Raw genomic sequence first — 24,654 nt, forward strand, 5'->3', positions numbered from 1 at the left:
ACAGTCATGTACATGTCCGCCGGACTGTTTTTGCATAGCCCCGGACACGATTGCATATGCAAAAGTGTCCGGAGCGGACAGTATTGCATGGCGGACACACTTGCATGCGACACCGACTACGTCTGTCTGGAACGCATAGGCCTCTCTCAACTTTGCAGTTCGGAACTTGATGTTTTCCATTGACTTTCTCTTCATGATGATTGTGCACACCTTTTTGATAAATAGAGGGCGCTCGACCTAAACGACAGGATGATGTTTCTGCCACTTTTTCTTTTAATTTTTATGATCTGTCACCAAACAAAATACTTAAGTTTTGTTTTAATCTCTCAGAACAAGGGTGTTTTGTGGTTCTTTTTCTCTCTAGTGCGGCGGGGACGTAAATTTATAATTGGGCTATTGAGTGCGCGCGGAATTCGTAATTTGAACCACTATTCGCATTTGGAACAAGTTCATTCTTTTTTTCCCATGGTGCATTTCAAATTCACAAAATGGCGCCGGGCACAACACACGTTTGGAGGTCTGTAAATTTTTCCTTTTACCGTGAAAAATCATTAGTAATTAGGTTATTTATGTTCAGTTTCAAACTTGTTGGGGGAAATACATGTACGGTTTTCTGAAACCAGCAGTAATCCCGAATTCATATTGTTTATTTGCAACACTTTGTGGAAGTTAAAAACTTCACGTTACAAAGACGCCTTTATTTTCCCTTCACCAGTTACGATATGGTAACTGTGTTGTGGATGAGTACTGCTGAGTGAATGAATTGTTATTTAAAGGCAGTGGACACTATTGATTGGTCTACTCGAAATAATTATTATCATAATGCCTTTCTTGTTTCTTTTTCAAGAATGAAATGTAATGTTTGCTCCAAGTAATAGTTTTTATCTTTCTTTTGTATTTTCTTTTTCTTGGTCTACTCGAAATAATTATTATCATAATGCCTTTCTTGTTTCTTTTTCAAGAATGAAATGTAATGTTTGCTCCAAGTAATAGTTTTTATCTTTCTTTTGTATTTTCTTTTTCTTACTTAGCATATAAATGAACTGAACATTTAAAATAAAAACTTTTTCTTTGTGATTATAGAATACAATTTGGTGAGAATAACTGATTTCTTAGAATGACAAGCTTTTTTTAAATATTATTTTTTTCCGTTTTTTTTCCTTTGTAGATGCAACCATGAGGTGTTACAGACCATCACTGGTCGGTCAGCCATAACAGCACGGGTAAGTTTGGTCACCTTGAGTACTGATAACCTCCTTGATTACCCAGTTCTATCTGTGAAGAGGCCTTTTATCTTTTGTTGTTTTACCCTACACCTACCCTACCTAGACCCTTCCCTAGTAGAAATGTCTAGGAGAAATGTTAAGCTCAGGCATGCAACTCTTCCGCGTTTGTGCGGAATTTAAAAAAATTGATCGGCGCAAAAAAGAAACAAAAATATTGTATAACTACAATAATGTTAAATAAGCCTAGTACATGCTAACAATGCACCTAAGAGCATAATAAACCTCAACATTTTCTAGGGTACCATTGTTGGGCTTATGTCCTGTGGCGTTTCGGCTGCCTCGCTCCGCACTTGTTGTGCCTTCGAAAATGTTCCTTTTTTTTTTTCAATGGGCAGGTTGCATGCCTGTAAGCTACGAGCCCTGCATTCTTTTGGATTTCTCCCCATTTGAGTTCAGCACTACCCCTATTAGTTACCCATACTCTACCACTAGCCTACACAAACCCTACCTTTCCAAAAACCCTACCCTACCCCAACCCTAACATTGTCCTGACCCCTTCTCTACCTTTGCTTGCTTCAAATCGTACCAGTCCTCATTTTGTTCTTGCTTTGTATTACATGTATGCACAGACTCTGATCGCAGAGGAGCTAACAAACCACAAGCCACTTCTGCTGGATGGCTTGCTGTTCTACAAGCCACACAGGTAAAGATAAGAGAAGGGTTAATCGAGAGGGGTGTTGGTGTTTTTAAAAATAATAAAAACAAGTGCCTGTTTGTAAATGAATTATACAAATTTGTGACTAGTGTCAAAGTCACAACTAATGATTTTATGTCCTGTCAAGACTACCACTTTTCAGCTACCCTGTTTATTCGTGCCACAATGGCTACTGAAAAATAGTCGCGACAAGCATAAAGTCTCAACTTCGAGTCGTGGTTTTCACTAGTTGCTCAGGCCTGGAATACGTTACATCTAAGCAGGCCTGATACTTCGTGATTGAAATCACCAGGACACGCATTCCAATCTTATCAAAGTCCAAACATGCTTGGGTGAAGTGACACATGAGAGAATGATGTTGGAGCTGTGAGGTCACTTGTAGGCAAAAAGGCCTAAGAAGTTGAGGTTAAAGGAACACAAATTTAGACATCTTCCTGTTTCTTAAATCTTATAGTGAAGAGGCAGAGAAGAAGCTGACGGCCGATAAGAATGTTGGTCGTCTGGAGCGCCGTTTCCTCTTGCAACTCAGCCAGTTTCTTGATCTGGATGCAGTGCAGTGCAAGGAACTGTTTGAAGCATACATCCTGAGTGCCTTCCGAGGAACAGGTGCACAGCTGCAGGTAAGAGAGGTCATAGGTCATTTAGAGGGTCGTAGGTCAAATCGTCACGCAGTGCAAGAACGTTGTTTTTCCTAAAATAATTTGTTAGTATATTGTTATTATTTTATTCTTACAACATATTAAGAAAGAACCACAAACCTGTTGATTTGTATTTCTTTTTGCAGTCAATTCTGAAAGATGAGCGAAGTGTTCAGGCGTTACTCCAAAAGGTAAGAATCCTCAGTTCAAGAAATGATTTGTTAACCCTCCTACTGTGTAACCAATTAATACTATCCACCGTTGGTTTTGAATGATAGATAAAATATGCCATTGGTGTTTCTTCACACAGTAAAGGGAAGGTATACGTTTAGTTATCACTCGTACAATTAGTGGCAATAAAAAGCTCACTTAGTTTTTGAAGTACAACACCAGAAATAATTATTGGGAAGGTCGTGCATTCTGCTCTACCAGTCAGGCTCCTAGTGGATGATACCCATGCCTACATCCTTATGGACTGTTAAGGGGGTAACACTGTTTCAGCCCCAGGAGCAGGTGGCACTGTGTACCTGGTGGCAGTTTGGGTCAATAGCCCAAATCAGTTAAGTATAACCCTCATTTTGAAGTGGCCATGTGTGGCCTTGTAATGTTAAGCGATGTCTTGTAAAAAATATTCTAAAAAACAACAGTTATAATAACAGTGTTAATACTTTTAAAATCCATATATTTCCTTATATTTGAATTTACCGTTTTGGTTTGTATATTTGGTTGCAGGTCTGGGAGTACTACCACACGGAACGCATGATGCTTCTCCATTGCATCAAACATCTTTTCAGTTTCCATACAGATGTGGACCACCCTTACCAGGTAAGGACCCCAATATTTCCTACTCAAGTTGAAATCAACGGTTCTTTTCAGAACCACCCCAACTCATTAAGAGATACTCATTACATGGTGTCATCGCAAACCTTTCCATAAAGATAGGTAGTGCGTGAACCTGTCTTAGAGTTTTTTTGTATGTTCAAGTGCCTTGAGTAGCTTATCAGTAGATAAGTGCGCTTTATAAGACTATATATTAGGCCTGATACATTATTATTATAAAGTGTGATGTGACTGCTCACTAACATCTAGGGCAGCATTCTGGCTATTACCACTACCAACTCAAAATGAAAGTGTTGAAAAGGTTTTTAAAACACTGATATGTACTTTGTTTTTGCTATTTTTAGGAGCAGTATTTGGGGTGTGTCTCGAAGCTGGAGGAAAAGAAAGTGTACGAGAGACTTTTGAAGCAGTATGAGACCAGTTTTAATTCCCGGTACCCACCCGTCACAAGAGGGGTCCTCTAATGGTAAGTCCAAACCAAGATGTTTCCGTGCTTACTAGGGTCGGTATGGTTAGCCGTTTTAACCATATAAATAGTTGAACAAAAACTGTGAAATGTTGAGAAATTTTTGCCCCATCTTATATTTTGTATCATTTTGTAACAACAATGGTTATACTTTTGAGTGACCATTGGTGAGCACAGTTCCGGATGAAAAAATCAGGAAGTTGTCATTAAGTTGCCTGCAATGTCTACTTGTATGTCAGCCCTTGTACTGGATCAAATATTCCTACTTTTTCCAGGGACGAATATCATCCCTCGACAAAAGAAGAAGTAGCAAAAAAACAAGAGATGTTCCAGTTGGAGTGCCGAAATTCCTACAAATTATTTTGTTCAAGGCCTCCAGCCCACATATACCACCCTCAAAAAAGGACACTTGTGATTGGTCAGAAGTAATGTATTCTGTTCTGTCATTGGTTCATTTGAATTACAGAGTGAGAGGCACAGCATCAGATGGTGTCTGCAGGGTCTGAGGGAACAATGTGAGCTTCTTGAGATCATCCTGCTGTATGTCCGCGATCAAGACGACCCCACTCAGTATCTCCTACCTCTCGCACAACTCTTCCAAGTAAGCACCACGGACCTCTCACATTTTGTTTTATTTATATATTTTTATGAGAAACATCACAAGGCCGCAGATGGACATTTCAAGGTGAAGGTTACAATCAACTGATTTGGACCGTCGTCCCAAATCAACCGTCACCAGGGCCACGTTGCCACCTACTCCTGGGGCTGGAACAGGGTTACCCCCTTTTTAGTCCGTAAAGATGTAGGCATGGGTATCATCCACTAGGAGCTTGGCTGGTAGAGCAGAATGCACTACCTTCACAACTGTGTACGAAGCAGTTATGGTGACACAAGTGTGTCACCATATTGGTTGGGTACCCTGTATACCAAATGGCAGTAGTGGACCTGATTTATATTTCACATAAAGGGCCCAGGCTCTTCTTGTTCAGTCTCATGATTATTTATGTGAGGTCAAAATTATTTCAATTTTTTAGAAACAAGGTTTTGGGACGAGGCAACCGTATCGCTATCTTCTAGATGCAGAGGACCTAGCTCATCATCTCACAGCACGGATTGGGTGAGTTGTGAGTAATGAGTACTGAGTAATACTTGTGAGTATTGAGGTGTGTCTCAGTCCTGGGCTTGAGTCACAAACTTCTTATGAGTCTTGAGTCACCAGGAGTCCAAGAGTTGACCCTAAGAACTTAAGACAGGTATATAAGTTTTAGGCACATGATTTCTCAGAATTTTTTCTCATTTCAGGATTTTTTATTATTTAGCCCTTCCAATTTTTTTGAAAGAAGTGAAGCAGTGGCCAAATTAATGTACAAAGATTTATCTGAAAATTTGATATTTAAATGCTTTTGATATCAAAGGATATTGATATTTAACGATATTGATAATTGTTGTTATGTTTTGACAGATTCTTGTGTGGTATGCTACTGATCGAGTGCATGAATCTCTACATGCTAATGACCATGCCTGAAAAGGGGAGGTATGTGTTCCATCACAGTAAAGCCGTATCCGAATCAACAGCTTCGGCTACTTCTATAACTATAATTGCTGGAAAAACCTATTAAATTCAGTTATAAGAGGTCTTAAAAATTTGATGAAAGATGTAAAGTGTGAGCGGGTTTAGTCGTTTCAACCCCTGCTTTAGCTATTTCTCCTCTACTGTATTTACTCTGAAATGTTGATAGAGGTAGCTCAAATGATACTCAGTAAATGTTTGGTCCACAACTCCCTGGAAATTGGTACCAATAGTAGGAGGGTTATTGTTGGTATTTGTATAACATTTCTTCCTGATTGTTTTACAGCGTACCAGTGCACACTCTGACGTCAAATAAAAAGCTTACTGGGGTGAGTAATTCCTGCAAATTTTTATAAAATATTACTGCTAAGCAAGTTTTTATGCTTACAGGCTTTATGAAAATGGGCTAAGGCCCTAGACCCCAAATAATCCTCCCTTGGTTGTCTTGCAGGAGCTAACGTTGATATTCCAAAGCCTCGGTGGCCAGCCAGCCCACGGGCCGGTCCTTCTCGCCTGGTTGGTACTGAACGGCACCCTGTGGCCGGACCGCGACATGGCGCTGGTACGCAAGCTAGGACAGCAGGCTGTTCACCTGCAGGTGTTTCGCTACATGGCCGCTCAGCTCGACGGGTTACCCAGCCAGCAGAACTCGGTAAGGCGTCAACCTTTCAAAACTATCTTCTTTGGCTCTTGTTTTCAACCCCCAAACAGAAAATTTGCAGAGCTGCTAACTCTCCGTGATTCTGCAGGAAGTTCCTTGAAAAAATCTTTCTATGTTCTGATGAACAAATTTGACAATCACCCTGATGATGGAAAATCTGCCCCTATTATGTCATTAATATCTCCTTGATTTCCTTCGTGGACAAGATTTGAACTTGGATAGGTTATTATTGTTCAGCCCTACAATGTTGTATCTCACTGCTTATGTTTCATGCATCCATTCAATAAAAAATAAAAAAGACATTGCCTTGTTAGATTATTAAGAAAACAACTTTTTTTTGCAAAAAGATCGTAACTCAACTTACTGTTTTTACCAAAATATTTTAACTCAATGTACTTTTATCATTGGATGTTTTTGTGTACAGGTGATCAGTTTACTGTGCCATGTTGTCGTGTACACCCTTCTAACGATAGTCCTGACTCTATTCTGTGAAGACACCTTGGGTGGTCGACAGGTCAGTACAGCTCTGTGTTAAATGTTGTATCTCGACTTTGTGATAATGTTGTATCTCACACTAAGAACAGCTGTGTGCCAAAGCTTCATATTTCAACTTAATAACGTTTCTTCTTTCTTCCTTCAGGATTTGATAGAGCTAGCCTGCCAGCTCCTCAGGCAACCCCAGCTTTGTCAAGAGTTCTGGGAAAGCGTAAGTGGAGTTCTAAGAATCATTGCATGTCAAGACTTGGCAACTGGGTCCCTTCTTAAAAGAAGTCTGTGAAAAGGTCGCTGCTAAATCAAGTTTATCTACGTTTACAAGAGTGTAACTTTTTCCAGTGATTGTCGGACCCCAAGTGTTGGATACCAATGGAAAGCTCTTCCAGAACTGAATTCAAATCTAAAAACTATATAAGTATTATGAGAAAAAAAGTACATTCTTACGTTTTTGGGGTGGTAAGTTTTCACCGTAAGTAAAATTTACAATAGTGAAAATTTTCCATTAATTTTTTAACCCCAAGTGTTGGACACCGTTGGAAAGCTCTTCCCAAACTGAATTCAAATCCTTACAAATCCTAGTGGTTTGAGGGAAAAACTTACTTTTCTGGGTGGTAAGTTTTCTCCGGAAGTCATCAACTCACCATTTTAATCTTCTGATTTATGTTTCAGGACATTGATGGCGGTATATTCTCCCTCCTTCAGTCGTCAACCAACAGCTTCCCCTTGGATTTTAATCCGCTCCTAAAGCTTCTCACTCCGCTGGCAAGCGAGGGCAGCAGACAGGTAGGACGGGATAAAATTTGCTTGTCCAATTTGTTGTTTTTGAAGGGGAAATATATGGAAATAAATCAGTTTGTCTGAAACCTCGTAAGTGTAACATCATTCTTGCAAATTTATGCAAATATTGTGTTGTTTATTCATAAGGTGCTAATGTATGTTGATCGTCTTCCTACGTTCACCGAGCCATTGGACAACAACAGATCAGGTGATCTACGGAGCACGAATCAGAGAGGAGTGTTTGAGCTGGTGCGGGACAAGGTAGTCCTGCCGGCAGGTGAGTTACTGTTTTTGTTTCCAATGGTTGTTTTATTTTTTGGACTGTATGCATTAACATCATCAAGCCCCCATCTTATAGGTAAAACAATGATGAAACAAAGGCAACGCAAATCTATGTACGCATGGTGCACAGGATTGGTCAATGAGCAGCTGTCTTCAAATCAAATAACGATTTGCATGTTCTATGACTTTGTTGTATTTTACAGAAATTAGTAAGAAATTATTCCATTTGAAACAAACATTTAAAAAAAAAAATAAAAAAAAAATGTTTTTGTTTTTCTTTTTTGAAGGTGATCACTGCGCCGGCTTCATCATACAAGCTGGTACTCTGGGATGTCAAGTACAGCAAGAACGCGGTGAGTCTTCAAGTCTGAACAAAACATGACCCTAAAGAAACCCTTTTTGACATTTGTGCTCAAATTATCTTTGTTTTGTTTCTGTGTGTCGCTGATCAACTTTAGGTGAACTGATTCGCTGGGATTCTGATTTCAGCGGATGGGAGTTGTTTCATTGCCTCATAGACTGGCTCCTAGTCCGAATACGACAAGGGAATATCCCTTCAGGTTAGTGGTATTACAGACTTGATACCTTGGGCAGCGAGCACTCCGTATCGATACCCTCTTTTCCCCGGTTGGGAAGCACTGAACAACGTCGCTGATTGGCTACCAAAAGTGACAACGTTGCAGGCTTGTTGAAATTTATTAATTTATTACACACCCATCAGCACAATTAGTGTCGACAACGGGATGAATAAGAAACAAGAAGAAATGCTCAGTTTTAGATTTGGGAAGAAAAGCCTAAATGGGGAAAACTCGCGCAATCAGGTAGGGACTGAAAAAAATCAATCCACAAGCAAGGCTCTGGTCTGAGGTGGGATTCGAACCGGGGGTCCACAGAGGTGAAAGGCAGGGGTAGAAACCACTGAGGGCAACCTATGTCGTAATTGTGATTGGGTTTTTATGACTTTTTACTTCCGCAGCCGTCCAAGTCGGCCAAGCCGAAGCCATCATCAACCTTGTGACCCAAATACTGGAAGCTGATTGGTCACTGGCCTCCAAACTGCAGCCAATCACAAACTGCCTTTATCCATTGATTTCAAGGTATGATTCTATGTGCAGATATTTGATTGTTTGTATTTTCACTCTTATATTACCCCTAACTATAGCAACAGTTTTAAATACGCACTTGCAAAGTCTTTTGATGGAGAAAAAAAGGAAACATTTTGAATTGTGTCAACAACCTTGTTTTACTTTTTTCTTTCAGTCTCTGTACGCTAACACAACCGCCTCTCAGTCTGTTGGCAGCCTGCATCAAATGCATCACAGTCATGGCAGCCCACCAACCCAAGCAGGTATTTCAAAATATACAGGCTCATGTCAGTTAGATATATGCATTTTAAAGGCAGTGGACACTATTGGTAATTACTCAAAATAATTATCAGCATAAAACCTCATTTGGTAACGAGTAAAGGGGACCTGTTGATAGCATAAAACAATGTGAGAAACGGCTCCCTCTGAAGTGACGTAGTTTTTGAGAAAGGAGCAATTTTCCACGAATTTGATTTCGAGACTTCAAGTTTGGAATTTGGGGTCTCGAAATCAAGCATCTGAAAGCACACAACTTCGTGTGACAAGGGTGTTTTTTCTTTCATAGTTATCTCGCAACTCCGACGACCAGTTGAGCTCAAATTTTCACAGGTTTGTTATTTTATGCATATGTTGAGATACACTAAGTGAGAAGACTGGTCTTTGACAATTACTTATAGTGTCCACTGTCTTTAACTATGAAACAAAGACATACATGTAGGGCTGATTTAACCTTTGGTCTTGTTCTTCTCTAGGTGTGGCAGAGAATACAAAAGATAGGGTTCCTTCCGCACACCGGAAATGTCTACAGTGACGTCTCCGTTGCAATCAGGTATGTACAAATTTACAGCAAGAAAAAGACTGGCAATGAGTGCAGGCCATCTCATACATACATCAGAACATGAGATGAGGTGTTTCGTGGCCAAGCAGTCTACCAGACTCGAGTTCTAATAGACCTTTATCACGGTGCAGCTATCTTGAATTTCTCCCATTGATATCAATGTAACCAAACCGGACTGGAAGAACAAAATAGTCTGGTATCCTATTAGCAAAGTTATTATTAGTATTCATTATTGTTATTCGATACGAGGAACATGACCAAGATGGAGGCAGCATGATAAAAGTCTACAGATGAATCTTCAGATTTTGGAACCTCTATCATGACACTTGTGTTCTTGAACCACAGTTGCTTCAGTGTTTTTTTCCATTGACACATCTAAACTATTTTGCATACTTGTTGTTATTTCCATTGCAGTGGTGAAGGCATCTACCCAGCAGAGTACGGCAAGCTACTCACAGGCCAAGAGCAGCCGACTGGTGAATACCCAGTCACTTTAGAATTCCTACGCCTCGTCATGACACTCCTGAAGGTTGGCAAAAAAATAATCAAAAATACTCAACTGTAACCCGGTTCATAATGAGAGTGCGAATGCAAAACAAATTTTGACGTCGCAAATTCGCAACGAATAATTCGCATCAGTTGAAATGTGCTCAACACCTGCTAAACATTTGCTGCAAAAACAGCCATGTGACGTCAAAATTTGTATCGCATTCCAATCACAGGAAGTAAGAACAGGGCTCAACAGCCACAATCGGGGCCTAAGTTCATAGAGCTGCTTAAGCACAAATATTGCTTTGCAAAATTCCTGCTTAGCAAAGATAAGGTCCAGATGCCTTATCCAAATTTGTAACTTGTCTCGCATCCTGCAGGGACTCTGCACATCGGAGGTAAACACAGCGACCTCACAGGATCTCCTTGCGTGCGTCGTCTTCATACAGAGGGAGGTGTTCGCCGCGTTCCACAACTGGAGATACGCGCGCTTTGATGACAGAGAGAAAGTCGGTAAGTTACCTATTGTTTTAAAATCAATTCTAAACATCTCCTTGAATACAAGATGAATTTTTTATTATTATTTTTTGTAAGCAAGTCTCGAGACCCACGAGGCCTGAAGACCACAACAAGGTATGGGCTACAATCAACTATTTTTCCAGGGTCCGTTGCCACCCACTCCTGGGGCTGAAACAGGGTTACCCCCTTTAAAGTCCATACGGATGTAGGCTTGGGTTTTTTTCAGAAGCCTGGCTGGTAGAGCAGAAAGCACTACCTCCCCAACTTTATGAAGCAATGACGACTGGGACTCGAACCCACACTCTGCTGATCAGCAGAGCTCGAGTCTGATGCTCTTAACCACTAAAAACATACAATACTTTAAAATATTATACTAGTGTACAACCAAACAAGAAATTTGTGCATAACTAAAAGTAAGCTGGTTTCAGTTGTTGTACCTCTGCTTTAGATAGTTCTTGGTTGTCTTGTCTTTTTTTCTTCAGGTCAGTGCAGTTTGGATATATTTCATGTGGCACTGCATGTTCTGCCAGTTATTGGTAAACAATCATCCACCATCATCAAAGCTGAATCATCTCGGCCGGGCAAAGACGTCTCTAAGAGGTGAGCTTTGTGGTATGGTCTGATGATCACGGACAAAGTTTAAAACTTTCCAGCAGGGCTTCAGGGCCCAATTTCATCAAGCCGTAAGCACAAAAACTTGCTTAGCACAAAAAACCTTTGCTAAGGAAAAAAATAGGTTACCACCCATTATACCGTAAAGTTACCTTGCTGTGACTGGTATCCAGTCATTTCTTACTTGAATCCGAAGAAACTAGCCACAGAGAAAACTGTTCGATGGTCTAGAAGTATTTCGCCGACTCAAGATTCCCTATGCTAAGGAGAGGGGTACAGGCCTTGAGGGGGGGGGGGGGGGGGGGGGGTGGGAGGGGGGGGGGCGCAGAGCAATTTTACTCTTGTAAGGGGCACTTAATATGAGGAAAATGATACTTGTATTGGAACTTTGCAAAGGGCACCACGGCAAAGCATAGGGCACCACACCATGAATTATTTCAAGGCCTTAGGTTAATGCATGAAATATTAAGCACTAACATTTGAATTCCTGACTCTGTTTTTGATTGGTCAGCGCTGTCTCGGTGCGAGAGACCTGCTTGCATGGATTCCTGTTCACGTCGGCCGGGGAGGCGTTGCTGTACATCGTCGCATCCGGTATCGACACCCTGGAACAAAGAATCATCGATCAAGGAAGGTGAGTGTACACTTTCAAACACTTATTTGTGGTTGAACAAAGACAAATTTACTAGAGTGGGATTTGAACCAACGACGCCCATTTAATAATCCGGCACAACTGAGGTACCTAGCCCTTATGTTGGTGGTAACCCTTCTTTGTTATTGTCATTGTTCTTGTGTTCCAGTCAGAAGCGCTGGTTGATAACTTTGTGTTTCGATCTGTATGCTGAAGACGCTCAGAGCCTTCTGATCGAAACGTTGAGTTGTCAACCAACGGTTCTTTTTAAATTATTTCTTCTCCAGTAACTTTGACGGCCCAGCAGAGCGGCTCTCCCAGCTCATCAAGCTCTCTCTGTCCATCTTGAACCGTCTCCTCCTCCTGAAGCCTCGAGACCTACCTCCTTGCCCCCTGGAGCAAGCCCTGACCTCTCACACCACCGGGCTACCCCATCAGCCTCATCTCATTGGTCTGATCGCAGGGTACATCTACCACCGACACGACCCCAGGCTTCCCACGCTGGCAACGCTGCTTCTGAAACGAGTCGCCATGGTAATCTAATCTAATTGAATCTGATCTAATCAAATCTAATCTAATTATTTATTGTTAATAAGTGCACCACATACAATTATCTCAGTACACTGTACACTTGTAAGAAACAGTATCAGTAAACAGTCAAATTCAATTTAAAAAGGTAAAACGCAACAGTTCAAAATTAAAGTAAACAACGACTTCTATAATAAGAATAACACAAATGCGCTTTTTTTACTTTCCTAGGTGGCTCCAATGTCAATATTTGGTTGTCTGGGGAGTCAAGCAGCAGCCATTAGAGATATCTATCTGTCTCGCCTTCAAGCCCACTCAGAGGTAAGCTCCTCCCCCTCCTGGCACCTCCAGACAAAAATGTTGTATCTGGCACAAAAATGCTTTGTACGAAAAAACATTTTATCTCGGCATGTATTTGTTTTGTGTGTAAGTCTGAGGTATTTTAAGCGAGATACACTTTGACAAATTCAAACTCAAGCGTGACTTAAGTGTTTATTTAGGAGATACGTTTTTGCACCGACCAGGAATAATTTTTAATTCTGTAATTACAAGGAAGAGGACAACAAATCACCAAAACTAAATTTGTCTAAACTTGAATGTTTCACAGGATGAAAGGTTAAAGGTCGGCATCTTGGAGTTGCTGACTGTTGCCGTGGAAACCCAGCCAGGACTCAGCGAGTTATTCCTGAACTTACAGAAGGTCAAACTGGGTCAGGCTGAGGAGGGAAAGGTGGGCAGTAGCTCCGCCCTCCCATCGTCTACCCCTAAGGTACCGTAATGTTTCTTTCCACTTAACATCTGGCTTTGGAATCTTGTTTATATTCACCAGCTATCTAGAGACTACCTAAGTTCAGAGAAAACAAATAGTTATTATTTTCTGCTTTTCTTGGTTCCCTTTTGTGGCGTGTCAAGGCCGAGTGGTCAAGCGCTCTGGACTCGAGCTCTGGCGTTTCTAATCAGCAGAGTGTGGGTTCGAGTCTTGGAGCAAGATACTTGACCAATAGTTTTTTCATCCTTCGAATAGAAAATAAAAGCCCAGAGTCTCATTTCTAATACAATTACCGTAAAAAGAATCCAGTTACACTTATCGCTAAGAAAAGAGGTTGGCCCAGTGTGTCTGGCAGTGGCTGTTGAATGCACCGTAGCATGATGTAAACATAAGGTGTTTCAAGAAAAGGTCTATAGTTCATAATTTCGCAAACTGTCGTAAAGAAATGAAAATATGGGTGCCATTTGCTGCCATCTGTAGCGGACAATCGCTGACCTCTTAATACCCTCTGCAATAAGTATTGACTACTATTACCGTCCATTGTTTCAGTTTGAGATTGGTGAGGTGAGTTGTCTTCATGCCGTACTGGATGCCATTGAAGAAGTAAAGCAGGTAAGGCCCCTTGACAACATTAAAATTGGTCATATAAATATAAATCAAAATTGTAATCTTTTGTTAGTGATTTAAAACCAAATTAAAAACTCCAATCGTAGTTAAAAGTATTTGTTTTCTGTTTGTCTGGTTTTCTTGCCCATTAGGGTACAACTCATTGTCCACCAGATCTACACTGCGCTGCTCTGGGATTCCTCCAGGCATTATGGGAGGACTGCAGAGAGTCGGCGCTGTCTGTACTACGAGCAAGGTGGTCTCATTACTCCTTGATTTACCTCCTTACATCAAACCACTGTTAATGACAATAAAGGTGCCTTATGGGATGTCAAGATTTCAAACGCCAGTTTTTGCACTGCTGCAACGAAATACAAGTGTACCGATTAAGTTTTGAGCCACTGTTTAGTCAGCCACCAATGTTAATATTTTATCTGGTAGTGATTTTTGGTATTTGTAAAACCTCCCAAATTTCTTTATGTATATTGGTCTGAACCCCGACCCCCCCCCCCCTACTCCTCCTCCCCAACACCATCAAAAAGATTTGCATACAACTCTTAGCCAATCAAATATCCCTTATTTAGAAGCCGTAACTAGACTAGAATAGATAAGAAGTGAATAGAACTGGATAGAACTAGATAGATCTGGACAGAACTGGATTAGCTTGTGAGATTGCTGTGCTTTGATTGGATCTGAATTTTTTCTTTCCACACTGTTCTCCATTTACAGGCCAAAGTTCTGGGTTGATGTCACCGCTCCATTGTTTAAAGACCTGCCACCTATAGAGGGCAGTACACAGGTACGATCTGCCACCTCATAGTAGTTTTGTAGTAGATTGTTTCTAAAATCTTCTGAGAAAAACTCATTATGTAAGCAAGTTAACACAGAAACTCTGTAAAAAATATCAACAATTGTAACAAATTTTTACCCCTTTTTATTTGTTCAGAGTATGAGCACCAACATCAAGATTTGCGCCTACGCCTTCAAAATCTTGACTTTGGAGTGCTATCATGTATCTAGGTGAGAACAATTATTTGAATTTGAATTGTTGACAAGCTCTTGCACTGCTGGCTCTGTATGAAAATTGAATAAGGCTTGCAACCTAATGAAATTGAATGATCTTATTTTACTATGCTGATTCAACAGAGCACTCAATTTCAAGCCAAATTGAATGAGCCAGGTGTTAAAAACCAATTGATTTTTTTCAAATTGGCAGGTGAAACGTAAACCTAAGGGGTTGTATGTAATACATAGCTTGAACTTAAGTTTTTTGTTTTCCTCACAGTGAAAATCTTGAAGAAGGTCTGAAGGTGATCTTGAAGAAGTTGAAGCAAGAGGGTCGCTACACGTACTGGTCAGGGGTGAGTCTTTCTGTGAAGAAAATAAATATTCACATTTGTGTAAAGGCACTGGACACTATTATTAATTACTTAAAATAATTGTTAGCATAAAAACTGACTTGGTGACGAGCAATGGAGAGCTGTTGATAGTATAAAACACTGTGAGAAATGGCTCCCTCTGAAGTAGTTTTTGAGAAAAGGTAATTTCTCACTCAAATAATATAAGACTTCAGCTGAAGCCTTTTTTTATGCATCTGTGAAAGCACAAAAATTAGTGCATCAAGCGTTTTTTTTCCCCCATTGTTCTCCTGCACATTTGCTGACCAATTGAGCCCAATATTACGCAGGTTTGTTACTTTATGCATATGTTAGGATACTTCAAGTGAAAATACTGGTCTTTGACAATTACCAAATGATAAAACTGGGTATAACCATCAAGGTTCCGATTACATTTTCTTTCATTTTTTCCCCGCCAGTGTATCCGAGGTCTCCTGGAGTCTGAAGCTGGTCACCTGACTGACCTAGAGGAGTATCTGATCAGAGAGCATGAACTCTTGGTTCTAGTCCAGGCCTGGCGGACTCTACTCCTAGTCACCACCTCCACAAATGTAAGATTTGTATAATTAAGTAGGATTTGGAACTTTGTATGGTGGAACTACGATATGGAAAGGTTTGCGGTAACACCATGTAATGACTATCTCTAATGAGTTGGGGTGGTTCTGAAAAGAACCGTTGGTTTCAACTCGACGGAAACCAACGGTTCTTTTCAGAACCACCCCAACTCATCGGAAGCCAACGGCTCTTTATAGAACCACCCCATCTCATTAGAGATAGTCATTACATGGTGTTACCGCAAACCTTTCCATATTTGTATAATTGTCAAAATATTTCTTGCTTAAAAAAGCCTAGATGTACTCACAAAAGATGTATGTGTTGAAATACTTTTGCGAGGATCATTTTGATACATTTTTAACGTTATATCAGTATTTTCATTTTTTTTTTTACCCATATACACTGATGTGTGTTAGCGCTGTATACTCAGTACTTAGCCGAGTCCTGTGAAAAAAATCACAGCCATATTACTTGGGTGGGATTCGAACCCACGACCTTTGCAATTCTAGAGCAGTATTAGTATGTACTAAAGACTTCTTGCTCTTAACCTAATCTGTTTGAACTCTGACCCTCAGGGAAAGGCCATCGAGATGTCGGATGTCAAAGTTCAATCCGCTATTCTGAGTGACATTGCCGCCTGCATCGACTCTCAGGTAAGTTGGATGCCATTTTACTGGTCCGTCAGCTTTTGAACTAATTTTTGGGGTTGAACAAAGAATTTATTAGAGTGGGATTCGAACCAACGACCTCCAGATGAATGTGCCAGCGCTCAGTTTCCCTTGTGGTTTCCATCGATATCTTTTTATTTAGTCCATAATTCGCCAGCTGGACCACTGACTGTGAAGTTTGGCTGGTTCTTGGGTGTTTTAACTGGCATTTGGCCAGCGGACTTGTGATAGAAGGGAGAACACTGGCTGGTAACCATTGGAATGTTCATGAAATATATTGCTTGTAGCTGGCTCCCGGCACAGCGGTTTGCGCTAAGCATTATATTTTGCTTCTAAGGACTTTTGGAGCTTTGTGACTAATGAGTAGAGTTTCGATTTGCTTTTGATTTCAGTCGTGCCTGTTTGACTCTGTGCTGAACCAGAAAGCTTGCTCGTTGCTGTCCAATCTCTACATGTCACTGCTGACCCACTGGTCTAGGTAAGGGCACTGACTATTTCTAAATCATGTTTTCATTTATTAATTTCATTTGATTTATTATTTTTGGTTGTGAAGCCAAGGACACTCAGAAAAGTGAACTTATTCACTATACATAGCCAAAAGTTTTACAGGTTCGTTATTTTATGCATACGTCGGCATACACCATGTGAGAATACTGGTCTTTGTGACAATTACCAAAAGTAAACTCTTCCTTTAAATAACTGAAGTCTGGCCAGTGATCCATGGCATGAATTTTCACCTTAAGGGGGTGGAGTAAGGGGGGGGTTCTAATAAGATCTTCCAAGAATTGTAAACTCCGGTTGACACAAGTTTTGACTATCATTCAGAACCCAGACCAGCCAATGGAAGCACGTCAACACGCTGGTAACCGTGCTGAAGAGAATAACGGACTCGGACTCCCCCGGCCTCAGCCATGCTGCGACGTCCATCATGGCTGCACTCACCACACTCCTCAAACATCGCACCAGCAAACAAGGTATTCAAAAAGATTTTTATTTTAATTTGCGATTAATATTTTTCGCGCTGTTCTTTCAAGTATCTTGTGCAAAAGAGGCCTCCTGTAAAAGCATTGTATCTTGGCTGCTGAGGGTTCAATTTCATAGAGCTGCTTAGCAGAAAAAGTAGCTAAGCACAGCAAAGTTATGCTCACCAAAACAAGGTTACCAGCCAAACTACCATGTCTTTTGTATGGTTCGTGACTGGTATCCTGCAAATATTTTTACTGATCCTGAAATTTTTCAGAAGTATTTTCTGCTTAAGCAACTCTATGAATTTGACGTGTGCGATACCAACTAACTTCCTTCTTTGCTTGTGGGTTTGTGTTGTTTGTTTGTTTATTTATTTGTTTATTTAGCTCTTCAAGTAGAAACGATGGAGTCCCTGCTAGGGATAACATCTCTAGCGCTACAACAAAGCAGCATGTTCTACCTGAACCCACCGAAGAACGCAAACCACGCTGGACTCGTGAGGGATTCCGACGAGGGTGCTGTTCAGGGGTCTGGGGCGGCGTCCGACGCTTCCCACAACGGCCAGGAGAGGCTGATGGGAACCCGGGGAACGGCCAATGGAATGGATAGAGAGAAAGACTTCACTGGTGCCCAGCATGCTTCTAAATATTCGGTGAGTTTGGTTCGGTCTTCGCTGCAATTTTCTGCCGTTCACCAAGGTTGACCTTGGTTAAAAAAAGATAGATAAATTGACTAATTGATCAGTATTTCTTTCTGGATTGCTGACTTGCCCATCACGCCAAATTCTGTTCTCTATTGATGACAATCTGAAAAGATAAGCAAACGAAGCAAATAAAGTAAAATCAGTCCATCAGTCGATTGAAAGGTTATGTAATTTAGTTGTTGATCGAGTGATTTCAGATTGATAAATGGAATATTGATTATGTAGAGTGATATAAATGGAAGAAGTTTGTTGAAAGAATGTTTCTTCAAAATTTAGTTGATATATTTTATTATGTCAGATAAGTCGATTTTAGTTGAGCTGATCAATTCATTGATCTCTTTGATAACTTGATTAATTTGGATGACCCCGACCAGATGCCGACAGTTGCTGCTTATCTCCTGGATGAGTTACTCGTTGGTGAGAAGTCAAGGACTGAAGTCTGGCTCCCACTCGTCAGACAGCACGGCATCTTGAGTCTTCTGCTAACCACCTTACAGTCTTGCATACAGGTATGTTTGGGAACGGTTGGCCATTAATTGCTTCCCTTCACCCGGGCAGCACTACACTATGAGGTTATTAACTGTACACTCTGTCTCATTTGTTAAGTCCTTACCCTATTTCTTGTTTTCTAGTTTCATAAAGCTGAAGCAGATAACATTGCTTAAATCCATTATACACTTTCGGCACAGAAAACAAAACAAAAGTTCACAGATTTACAAATAACTTACAGGGTTTACAGAAGGTAATGGTGAAAGACTTTTCTCGAAATATTATTCCATGAAATACTTTACTTTTTGAGAAAACACATGTCATGACACGGCGAAACGTGCGGAAACAAGGGTGGGTTTTCCCCGTTATTTTCTCCCGACTCCGATGACCGATTGAGCCTAAATTTTCACAGGTTTGTTATTTTATATATAAGTTGTGATACACGAAGTGTGGGCCTTTGGACAATACTGTTTACCGAAAGTGTCCAATGGCTTTAACAAGTTCCTCTAAAAATACTCAATAAATCTTTAGACCAATCCCTAGGTACCACCAGTTTTAATAATTTTGCTTCCCTCCCTTCCTGAATATCATTATTTCCTCCTTTTTCCGTTTAATGACGATTACAGATTAAGAGAGGCATCCATTACACTGAAGCAGTTCTTCTGTTGCTCTTAGACCTAGCAAGCATTCCTGAGGTATGTTGATCTCAGATGAAAAATAACAATCAGTTTTTATCGACGATGTGACCTATGTTTACATTCAAACCGCCCTCTGTTGAAAAAAACACTGTATACATCATGTTTCGCCGAGGAAAACGACACGTAGTCATGGTAAGATTGCATACACTTTCTTGCTGGCATCCAAAACACAAAGGTTTTGCCCGGCGGTATGCGCGCGAATCATGTTATGGTTTTCGTGTGACGTCAGAGGTCACATCGTCTATAATGCGCTGGTTTGCACCTGAGAGCATTTCAAAGCGCTCATTAGTTGTTCTACAAGGTATGCTTTTTTTGCATATCATTATGTAAGGCAGTGTTTTGCACCATGAAAAAAAAAGATTGGCTCACCGCCACGCTTTCTCTGGCACCCGCCATGTTTAAGAAGTCACCGCCAAGATTTGGAATCGTGTTTTCCAATTTTTGATTTGACTTTTGTTCAAGTTTATGCATTTCAATGTTGCAAAGCAATCTCTCGAACTTTTGCTCGAAGAAGTCAGGAGGAAGTGGCTATCAGGACTCACCGTAGAGTGCACCACAGAGCGTGTACAATCCACATTAAGTGCTATAAACGTTTCGCTCTCGCTGTCCTTAAACAATCTTTGGGATTTTGTTGTTGTCATCATACAGGCAGCAGAGTCCATCATGGTCAGGGGTCTCGTTCAGCAGGTTTGCCTGCCGTTACTTCAACTTCACCAACAGAATGGAGAGGCTGGTCTGACGTGGAACAACTCATCCAAGGTATGGAGTGTGGTCAATTTCATAAAGCTGTTAAGCAGAAAATCTACTTGGAAATTTTTTTTACTTAGCAAAAGTTGGACACCAGTCACAACAACGTAAACTTAATATTATTTGGCTGGTAACCTGTTTCTGTTAAGCAATAGTTTTCTGTACTTGGCAGGATTTTTTTGCTAAAGGGCTTTTTGAAATCAAACTCTGAATATTGTAGCCCGGCATCATTGCTAAGAAAAATAAGTAAAAAAATATTCAGTGATAGCAAAAGTACTCACAGTGGTTTGTTTTGATTGATTTGTTCTAAGCAGACAGAGCAAACAGACTTGTTGACGTGGCCGTCCATCTATCGCCAAGCCGTGTCTGTCATGACTGTCATGCTGGGGACTTTGAAGCATACTTTCCTCCAAGACGCCCTGGACTTCTTCGGCGTACATCGTGAGCGAATGATGAAGGTGAGACTCGAGTGTGACATCTTAGCAATTTTTTTCTCATGATTTTAAGGGTTTTTGTGGAGGGGACTTTTACACAATAGAACAAAGCACTGGGCACCACTGCAATTGTTGTGATGCCGTGGGTTATTGCAAAGCCTGCAGTTCACATCACCTTCTCATGTCTCCTCCTTACCCTTCTTCCCACCAGTGCCTAGACGCCGTTCAATACAACCAGAGCAGACCTTGCCTGATGGAGGTAGAGACTACCAGTGCCTTCATCTACCGTCTGTCCCTCTTCGCTAAGGACCTCGGCTGTCATATGAAGACATGGGAGCTACAGGCTCTACTGTTTGCCCTGACATCTCTCACTCATTGCTGTGTGGCGCTACTCATCAGACCAAGACTACTTCAGTATCTCTCGGAGGTGAGTCTAGAGTTTGGATTTCAAAGTTTTTTGCTCAATTCTTTATTTCGTTATCATATGGTTGGATTTGCAGCTTGGTTTGGCCATGTGGTTTGTCAAGGCAGCTTATTTTGCATTTGTGACTTGATTTATCTGGTTTTTATTTGACATCATTGAGGTTAGCTCTGCATGAAGTGCTCAATCAATCTAATTGTTGAATCCTTCTTGTTAACCATTTTTCTTTGTTGGGGGACGTTATTTTGTTTTCCTAGAAGAGTAGCAAGAATTCTGAGCTCGGTAAGCAGCAACCGACTGCTCTAACGATGAGAGTGACTCCCTTGAGACTACGTCAGCAGGTAACAGCAACGGACTTGACTGATAATAAGATCACCCCAGAGGTCCAACACATCCAAGCTAGGTGAGGTTTGGGAGAACGACCGCTAAACAAATTGTTTCTCACAGGCTATTTCAACTCAAGAGCTTAAAAAAAATTAAAACGAGAGATAACCTAACATCACAATTGATGATCTTTCAAACATCAATCATCCATTAGTTGATTTATTTGTGTGTGTGCTGAATTACAGATTGCTGGTGATACTCGGACACAGTTTGGCCGCTCTGAGACATTTTAGCCCTGACCTGCTGACCATTCTACTCAACCCTGTGAGTATTCAGTGGAACTCAATGAGTATTAATATCAACAAGTGATGAGTAATTTATCAAGGAGGTATGGTCTTTGGGCTAATAACATTCCTGTAATCTTTCTCAGCCTCCTGGGGAGTAAACAGCCCGGAGCTGCCTTATGGCGCTCCAAAGGTTTTTTTCATACACAATATCAACCTCTACTCTCGCAGGTACCCATTTGTACCGCTGGGTGAAGAGAAGCAATCATATAGGGTGCGTTCATTTAGCTTCCCTGGGTCGACCCTGGTCTGCCCCGGTACGTTCGAATAGCTTTGACGGGCTCACCCGGGTCAGCCCTCAGTGCCCTACTTGTGGAGTGGGTCACTTGGGGGTGACCTGAGGTGCATGCCGTCACCACGAGAGGGTGAGTGTGATCGTTCGATTAGCTCTTGTCAGGGGCTCACCCGAGTGAGCACTGCGGGGTCGACCCAGGGAAGTTTATTGAATGCACCCATAGTAAAGCATCTTTTCAAGTGTCATGACCGGATTTCGAACCCAAACTCTGATGACTTAACCAACACAACTTGAATTCGATGCTCTAAACCACTCAACCATGACACCCCAAAGCCAGATTATTAACATTATTCTATGATTTTCTTCTTCTTTCTTTCAGAGCGTTGATGTTTTGGAGTACCCCGTTCTCCTGAGTCTAGGGTTCAGTACCCCGGCTCTAGATCAAGAAATCCAACCCTCATTTGGAATGCTACTGTCCTGTGTTAATACATGCGTCCAACTCCTGAATAAGGTAATGGTGTACAGTATTGAACAATGGGTGCTAGACCTGAACGATCAGGTAGCTAATATTGCGTAGCAAGTTTTGGGGCACAAGTCGAAATAATATGAATGATACAGCATTTTCATCAAATTTTCAGAATTTTGTTTTTCAAAAAATCTCTTTCCTGTTTTATTTACATGCTAAGCAAAATTTGCACAAAATAAAATGGCAGCACTGTGAACCTTTGTTTAGGGACCAGTGTCAGAACCAAATCTCTTGATTTTGATCAATTTTTTTCCCTCAATTTTTGTTACACATATTTATTTTGGCTTTGCCGCTTTGTGTTTTTTCCTTTTTTTTTAATTGTTTATTGTTTGCTTGTGGTCATCAGCTGGATTCCAATCGGACTTTATCAGTCGGTGAATCCACACCCAGTATCTTGGCCATCGCTGGGCCGTCCGCCCCCATCCAACATCGATGCATGGACAGGTAAGCTCCCTAAGTACACTAAAAAAATAGTTCTACAAACATTGCAGCTTTCTCCCTTAACAGTAGTCCACTGGCCCCCCAAAAATCCAGTTAAAAAACCCAAGGACCGGTCAGAATTCTGTCAAACTAGTCCGGCTGGCTAGTTGATTGCTTGCCGCCACTGCAAAATGTAAACCACTGATTGTTCATGTTGCTTCAAATTGATACCGCTACCTTTAAAGAATTGAAAGTTGTTGATGGGATGATCGTGTTTGGTTACTTCCTTCAGATCCGTTATCATGTTTGTTCTTGAGACGGCGGTGGAGTTGATGATGGTACAGGGTCTACGCTGCCTCAAGGACCCATCACTTCCGATCAGAGACAGACAGCTCCTCAAACGAGAACTGGGAACCGAGCTGGTAGGTCTTGCATCATGTCTAGATTATATTCCCTTGGACTATTTCATTGAGTTAAATTGCTAACCAAAACAAAAACTCTGAAAGTATACATTGAATTACTTTAATCAGACGTACTGGTTTGTGCATTTGTGCATGATCCAATTAAATCCACTGTTTGGAAAAGGAATCACATGGAGATAACAGGCGTGAGTTGTCAGACGAAAAGGATGTTTTTATTTTAGCCTCTTTATTTAATGTAGCTTTCTCGTAATGTTGGACAAGACAATTTGCCTTGTCCTTTGGACGAAATGCAAAGCTCACTAAAAAATTCCGGTTATTCCATTTCTTGTGCAGGGTACTTTCCTTCAGTGTCTCCAGCGCCATTTCCGCCGAGGGGGTGCCCCAACCTCTCCGAGTTCAGCCAGTCCCTCCAGTATGCTACGCACCCCGTCATACTCTGCCTCCTCCTCTGTGCTCTCCAAGTCAATGAGCCACGCCCTTTTCTCTGAAGCCCCCGAGCAGGCGTTCTTTCGCGTCGTGCAGCATTTTATGCATCAGATCTTACGGTAGCGCTGCCACGGAGTACCAGTTAAAGATGATAGCTAGGATTCCATCAAGGGTAGCCTTCTGGACACTAACAAAGTAAAATATAGCTTGGAATACATCCATTCTATCATAGGGATGAAACAGAACTTATGGTTGCAGTGTGTTTGGGTATGAGCCAAGAAAGATTGCCCTGCTGGGCACTAAGAAAATAAAATATAGCCTGGAATACATTCTTTTCATCAAGTATTTAAATCCATTGAGCTTCACCATAGAAACGGACTATCAACGATGTATGCATGGGTATCATGTACTATGCATGCCTCTTGCACTGCCCTGCGCCAGACACAAAAGACATAATATACAAGTCCAGATGGTAAAAACCTGTGTAAGTTGTATAATGGGACTTTAAGTTGATTTTTGGGGTTGAACAAAGAATTAACTAGAGTGGAATTTGAACCAACGACCTCCGGATTAAAGTGTCGGCGCTCTGCCAACTGAGCTATCTAGCCCTATATTGGCGGTGTCGCTATTTTGTCAATATCTTTGTTCGGGGTTGCCTTTAAGTTGTCAGACTTATGGGTGCATGTTTTGAGCCGTGATTGGTCCGTGCTTACAGGGAAGGAGCTTTTAAGCTAAGTAAGCTATCCCCAACTCATCAGAGTCCCAGAGTGTTTTGGTTTTTGGTTAGGAGAAAGGATCCTAGGTTTTGATGGATCGGGCTATTGCGATGTCAGAGGGGTTATTTTAAGGTCAGGATGGGTCATGTGACCATAGGTCATGACCTTTAATGAATAAAATAAAGTTTATCAGATTGGAGCTGAGGTTTAAATTTGTAAGTACATTATTAGCGAGTTTGTTGTAATAAAACAGATAAATAAAAGTTGCTTTAAATTTTGAATTATTTTGAGTTTTTTCTGTAATAAATACACCTGTCGGGTTAATTCTCATAAATGAGTAATTGTTTATTTTTGACTAGGTTACCCCCTTTTCTGGATATCAAGGTTCTAAAGACAGAGGAGGCATTTTGACTGTT

General features: G+C 41.0%; 1 protein-coding gene across 1 annotated transcript; it reads left to right on the top strand.

The window, feature by feature from the left end:
- Positions 1-227: 227 nt before the first annotated feature.
- On the top strand, positions 228-23,813 carry LOC139948189 (nucleoporin NUP188-like). The gene is given in 50 exon segments (XM_071946251.1): positions 228-517; positions 1,169-1,223; positions 1,856-1,929; positions 2,396-2,561; positions 2,726-2,770; positions 3,312-3,404; positions 3,764-3,845; positions 3,848-3,885; positions 4,352-4,486; positions 4,920-5,002; positions 5,348-5,419; positions 5,742-5,784; positions 5,907-6,107; positions 6,541-6,630; positions 6,757-6,822; positions 7,281-7,394; positions 7,536-7,665; positions 7,958-8,023; positions 8,129-8,230; positions 8,647-8,767; positions 8,931-9,018; positions 9,508-9,584; positions 10,008-10,122; positions 10,463-10,595; positions 11,084-11,201; positions 11,725-11,847; positions 12,132-12,378; positions 12,604-12,693; positions 12,980-13,141; positions 13,691-13,753; positions 13,900-14,003; positions 14,477-14,546; positions 14,694-14,767; positions 15,033-15,108; positions 15,564-15,695; positions 16,275-16,352; positions 16,760-16,845; positions 17,193-17,341; positions 17,720-17,985; positions 18,411-18,545; positions 19,152-19,220; positions 19,872-19,982; positions 20,285-20,428; positions 20,616-20,831; positions 21,083-21,228; positions 21,395-21,473; positions 22,108-22,239; positions 22,601-22,698; positions 22,967-23,096; positions 23,430-23,813. Coding segments are annotated over 50 exon segments (5,532 nt in total). The 5' UTR covers positions 228-488; the 3' UTR covers positions 23,646-23,813.
- Positions 23,814-24,654: the final 841 nt, after the last annotated feature.

The sequence above is a fragment of the Asterias amurensis genome, chromosome 15 (genome assembly GCF_032118995.1).
Source record: "Asterias amurensis chromosome 15, ASM3211899v1".
Taxonomy (NCBI): Eukaryota; Metazoa; Echinodermata; class Asteroidea; order Forcipulatida; family Asteriidae; genus Asterias; species Asterias amurensis.